This window comes from Zingiber officinale, chromosome 4B (assembly GCF_018446385.1).
Source record: "Zingiber officinale cultivar Zhangliang chromosome 4B, Zo_v1.1, whole genome shotgun sequence".
Lineage (NCBI taxonomy): Eukaryota > Viridiplantae > Streptophyta > Magnoliopsida > Zingiberales > Zingiberaceae > Zingiber > Zingiber officinale.
The window spans coordinates 134,580,076-134,585,716 of NC_055993.1; the positions used below are offsets into that span (position 1 = coordinate 134,580,076).

The 5,641-nt window shown below is 38.1% G+C and overlaps 1 protein-coding gene across 1 annotated transcript; it reads left to right on the forward strand.

The window, feature by feature from the left end:
- The first annotated feature begins 567 nt into the window (after window positions 1-567).
- Window positions 568-4,669, forward strand: LOC121976878 (clavaminate synthase-like protein At3g21360). The gene is made up of 3 exons (XM_042529271.1): window positions 568-1,075; window positions 1,169-1,422; window positions 4,097-4,669. The coding sequence occupies exons 1-3, from the start codon at window positions 707-709 to the stop codon at window positions 4,455-4,457; spliced, it is 984 nt and encodes a 327-aa protein (XP_042385205.1). The 5' UTR covers window positions 568-706; the 3' UTR covers window positions 4,458-4,669.
- Window positions 4,670-5,641: the final 972 nt, after the last annotated feature.

Below are 5,641 nucleotides of genomic sequence, written 5' to 3' on the forward strand. Positions count from 1 at the left end.
TGGTAGGAGACACGGGGACAATATATATATATATAGAGAGAGAGAGAGAGAGAGATGATATGCTGCGGACAAAGCCCGTGCGGAGCGCTGCGGACATGCGTCCTGATCGGTCCAGAGACCGATCAGGGTCCTGATCGGTCTACAGGCCGATCAGGAGGTTCCCTGATCGGTCCAGAGACCGATAAGGAGGTTCCCTGATCGGTCACCAGATCGATCAGGAGCATGTCCGCAACGGTTCGCACGGGCTTTATCCGCAACAGATCAATTCTATATATATATATATATATATATATAAGGACAGAAATTTGATCCGGGGAAAAGCAGGTCTCTTTATCTGAGAATCAGTAAACATTTTTTATGAAATTGTACCAGTCCTCTCCCGAATCAGTGAACTTGACATGAAAAAACAAACTATAATAAAAACACATATAATGATATAATATAATAAAGTATTAAAGGTACTTTTTTACCAGCTTTTTCTTAATCTTTATCCACCTAAAGCTCTTTCGTTCCGATTCCGTAGTAAATCCTTATACATTGTGCAAGCAAGTATAAACCCATAAAGATTCCCTGCTTCAATGAACAGAGATGCACTCCCAGACCACAATCATTTTGCTTTTCTAACCAGTTTTATTTTATTTTGCCTCCCAAAAATTTATTTGCGGTCTCAATTTCCGACTCCGACGGCGAAAGTGAACTAACCTTGATGGCTGCCGACGATGACGTGTTCGTCGAGACCCGCATCCCGGAACAGAAGGCCGTCGGCGTCGGCGTCTTCCCGGCGGTCGTCTCCCCCAGTCCCACCGCCGATCTCGACCAGACCTCCTTCGCTGCGGCCGTTTCGTCCCAGAAACCCCGCCTCGAAGCGCTCCTCCGTTCCAGCGGCGCCCTCCTCCTCCGGGGCTTCCCTCTCCGGTCGGCCGCCGACTTCGACCGCACCGTCGCAGCCTTCCGCTACGACGAGCTCCCCTACGTCGGAGGCGCCGCCCCCCGCACCAACGTCGTTGGCCGTGTCTTCACCGCCAACGAGTCTCCGCCCGACCAGAAGATCCCCTTTCATCACGAGATGGCTCAGGTCCTTAAGCTTCATTAGTTCGGAATCGGATTCCTCTCCGCCCCAATCTTTTGCTTACTGACACAGATTTCTGCGAATTTTTTTTCTGTCCAGGTACCGGAGTTCCCGTCGAAATTGTTCTTCTTCTGCGAGGTGGAGCCTGGAAGCGGCGGGGAGACGCCGATTGTGCTGAGCCACCTCGTGTACGAGAAAATGAGGGCGAGATTTCCCGAGTTCGTGGATCGGTTGGAGGAACAAGGATTGATCTACACGAGGGTTTTGGGGGAAGGAGACGATCCGTCGTCGCCCATCGGCCGAGGATGGCAGTCCACGTTCTTGACCAAAGATAGAAGCGTAGCAGAGGAAAGGTTAGTAGGTGTTACTTTGCTTAGTTTCATCTTTGACACTACAAAAATCACACGCTTATGCTATGCTTTTCCTGATAAAATAAAATTCTATGGATACAGTGATTGCTGTTCTCTGTTGCACATTCAGATTTAGTGTTTGGTGTGCATGTAGTTACAATTACCACACAACAATAAAACAAACTCTAGATTCATGTTGAAAATACTCAAGCTAATTAAACTATATGATTTGAATAATCAAACTTCATTGTTACTGCAAGTTTTTTTTTAAGTTTTCATTGTTAGAAATGGGATTTTCAAAATCTTGCAGGAGGTGAATTTTTTGTTTTTTAACCAATGAACTCAAAATCCAAATAGAAGATTAAACCAAAGCTATACTAGCTGCAAATTTGAAAAATAAGCAAGGTTTAGAGATTATGTAGTTGAAGCTCTGGTAGATTCAACCTTCTTTAGAGAAATTATTGTCTCCCTCATGTGCAAAGGATGCAGATGTGAAAATCAACAGCTCCCCACCTGTGCAAAGGTGGCGATGATTCTCCCAAGATCTGAAACCAACAACCTCACTAGGTACACTCCAAGACATTGGAAAATATGGACTTGTAGATAGATTTGTTTGATGAATCTAATCCAAGTCCATTGAATCTATCCATTTCTATCTTATCCATGCAACATTTAATGAATCAATTGATGGAAATTAAAATGGCTGAAAAAGACCTTTTCAATTTTTTAAATTTAAATTTCAAATTAGAATAAATGTTCTTGAAAAAAATCCAGTTGTGCATGTGAGGGATTGATTGGCTGGACTATTTGTGTCACGCTGTGTATAGCCATGCTCGAGCACAATCCCAAGCCTGGCTTGACTGACATGTGCATGTATGTTAGGTGAAACCAAACCATAGCCATGTTTACATATAACCATCCACCAAGTGCCTGAGGCTCATGCAAATGATGGATAATGAAGCTTCTCTAGTCCTCGAAGCTAAAAATGTAGGACTAAAGAGCTTTCCTACTTGGTTGAAATCCAACCAAAGAAACTAACAAAAATCAATTTTTGTATCAACAAATCTTTATTTGTTCACTGGATGAATGATGATCATAATTTGGGAATAGTCCATTCCATCAATGTCTTTTGAACAATTCCATTATGTATAATGTAGCTATTGTACTATTCAAATATGTTTGACATATTATAATCTATAAATTGTAAATTGAACTTGAAAGCAATCTGCGATATTAGAGAAACTAAACTGGAAGAACCTTTATTCTATGACTGACACTGAATGTAATTTGGACAACATAAATTCATAATACATATGGTAAACCTTAGGAATAAAATCTTCCATCTGAAATTGATTAGGTGTGGTGTTGCAAATTTTGAAAATAAAATTGGATTCTAATTTCCAAATGAAAGAGTCAACACATATGAACTTTAGACTCCATATTATTTTAGACAAACTTGAATGTTCTGTATTGACTATATTGTGATTTTTTTATGTACATGATTATCAAATTAGTGTAGCTCTTCTTTGGATTCGGAGGTTCTGTTGTTTTTTTATTGCTAGTTGTTTTAGCTTAAAATATGTACTTCTGCCTAAAATTCTAGTTTGATCTTTAATTTAGTAAAAAAGCTTCAACCTACAAGGTAAAATAAAGCCTATTTTAATCTGAAACCAGTAATGGCTTTGAAAGTGCGGTGTATAATGTGCATGGACCTGGAAAGCATGGACTTCTGCCTAAAATCCTACAGGACGGCAAATTAACTGCCTGCACATCTTACCAGATTCGAAGCTGATTTTGAATCTTATTGTTCTACTCCAACCAAACTAAATTTAGAATGTGTGCCAGTCTTTACTTGTGATTTCACCAAATTAGTCAACCCATTGGGAATCTACCTCAAGTTGGTCAGAAAAAACCACCCATCCCTTTGTTTACCAAATCTATCCATACCTAAAATATTAAATGAAGTAGGGTAATATTTCGATTGACAATGATAACCTGATTCCTGCTATGTTAAAAATTCAACATTTTTTAGTAAAAGCTGTTACAAAATTTGTTGTCTTCCAAATTTTATAACTCATTCTTAACAGAAACTCTTTTATATATATATTTTTTGTGATCTTATCAATCTGAGATAATGCAATGTATGTGGTTGAAACATTCGAAGAGCAACTGAATATCTTCAGTAAAGGAAATTTTGTTTGTATGGTGCAGGGCTTTTGAATGCTATAAGCTAAAGGGTGCCTTTCTACATTAGTTGATTGCAAGCTAATCTGGTCGTTTAAATTAGGGTATTTTCTTACTTTGTAATGTTCACACAATCTCTATAGTGTGTTGAAATGACAGTGTTTGAAAAACAATGCATATTTTGTTTTCCAAAATTTGGAGTTTGTTGAATAACCTTTCTTTGAAGCTGGCTTTTGTTATACGGACTCCTGATTTTTATGTTTTAGATGTTACAATCAAAAAGTTTGCTCAGTAAAGAACACCAACAATTCAATATCATATAGATCTTTTTATGGCTGTATGGGTCTGATATATTACTTTTATAGCTCGTCATTTTGGTAGTCTGAAAAATTTGCTCTTTGAAGTTTCCTTAGTGATTGCGTGATTGCTTCTACTATCGATATTTTTTCTATATCTGTAAATTCTTAAATTAAGAATTGCATGTCACGCACAGGGCAGCTAAACTAGGGGTGAAACTGGAATGGTTGGAAGATGGAGTTAAAACAATAACAGGTCCAATACCGGCAATCAGACTTGACCATACTCGGGGCAGAAAGATATGGTTTAACAGCATGGTTGCTGCCTACACTGGATGGGAAGACGCACGGAATGATCCTGTCAAGGCAGTAACATTTGGAGATGGAACACCTTTGCCTGCTGATATTATTTATGAGTGCTTAAACATCCTTGAAGAAGAATCTGTAGCCATAGGCTGGAAGAAAGGTGACATCCTCTTAGTCGATAACCTTGCTACCTTGCATGCTCGTCGGCCCTTTGATCCTCCTCGGCGCATTCTTGCATCACTTTGTAAGTAAGGATTTGCTCAGTTACTTGCTTCCTGCACTTATTAATGTTGCCTAATTCAGTTGTCACTCTGAGCAAGCATTGTTTCTAGACACAAAAGGAACAAATTGCAGCTTTCCCTATGCCTCTTAATCCAGAGTGGCTCATACCTGGTATTATTATGTATTCTAATGTAATCACAAACACTGTATTATGAAGAACCGAACCAAAATTTTCATACTCATATAGAAGGGCAGTTTGATTGTCTGCATAAAAATAAACCATATGTTTTTTCATAATAAACTGTCATTTGCATATAGTTGATTACTGGTAGAGGATAATTCACAGACTGTATGCTTATTTACAATAAATAGTCATCTCCAAATATTTGATTACCAGTAAATCATAATTCACAGGTTGAAAGATTATTTGTAAATTAGACCTGAAAAACTGCAATGCTACTTATGACCTCAAATGATTGTTTGCTAACTAACATTAATTAACTAAAGACATTGGAGTAATAGCATTTTGATTGAGTTAAGGTGACCAATCAAATTGGGCTGATGGAACCATCTTGACCAGTAGAATATGGTTGCCTCCATCAGTTGGATGGCAACCATCAGTTGGATGCAGTTGAGTTAATCTGACCATACATCAATCATCCAGATCGGGCTACTCAATCATGTTGATCAAACTTATGAATAAAAATAGGAGGAACCAACCTGATCATTTGCTTGGGTTGCTGCATGTATTTCATACTCTAGTGGTCAAAGTTCATAGTCTAGAAGTTTATTTCGGAAGGTTCATACTTTAGTTAAGATTGAACAAGAGAGGATGAACCTTCTCAAAGATCTTATGTCTTTCAAACATTCTATCTTCAGGTGTCATCTTTAGAATAGGCTTTTGGGTCATTTCAAATTTTGAATTTCTCAGAAAATTTGTAATGATACGACAATATACCTTATAAAATGAGTACACTTGATGCAGTATGATGATTTGGTTCGGATTTAAGATAGTAGTAGAAACCAAGGAAATCATGAAATACCTTGATTTAAGTTAAAGGCAATATGTTTCTCTGATATATGTAAATACTTTATTATTATCATGGGATTGTGTCGCAATGTGTTTGTCGGTTTTTCACAAAGGTCTAGATTGATATTATGAATGCAATATGCTAATTTTTGGAGGTTAGAAAAGCTAATGATATCCAGGATAA

Bases quoted from the DNA above. Each gene is read 5' to 3' on its own strand.
- LOC121976878 (XM_042529271.1), top strand. From the start codon at position 707: ATGGCTGCCGACGATGACGTGTTCGTCGAGACCCGCATCCCGGAACAG. The intron at 1,076-1,168 runs GTCCTTAAGCTT...TTTTCTGTCCAG, and splicing joins TTCATCACGAGATGGCTCAG to GTACCGGAGTTCCCGTCGAA. The intron at 1,423-4,096 runs GTTAGTAGGTGT...TGTCACGCACAG, and splicing joins AGAAGCGTAGCAGAGGAAAG to GGCAGCTAAACTAGGGGTGA.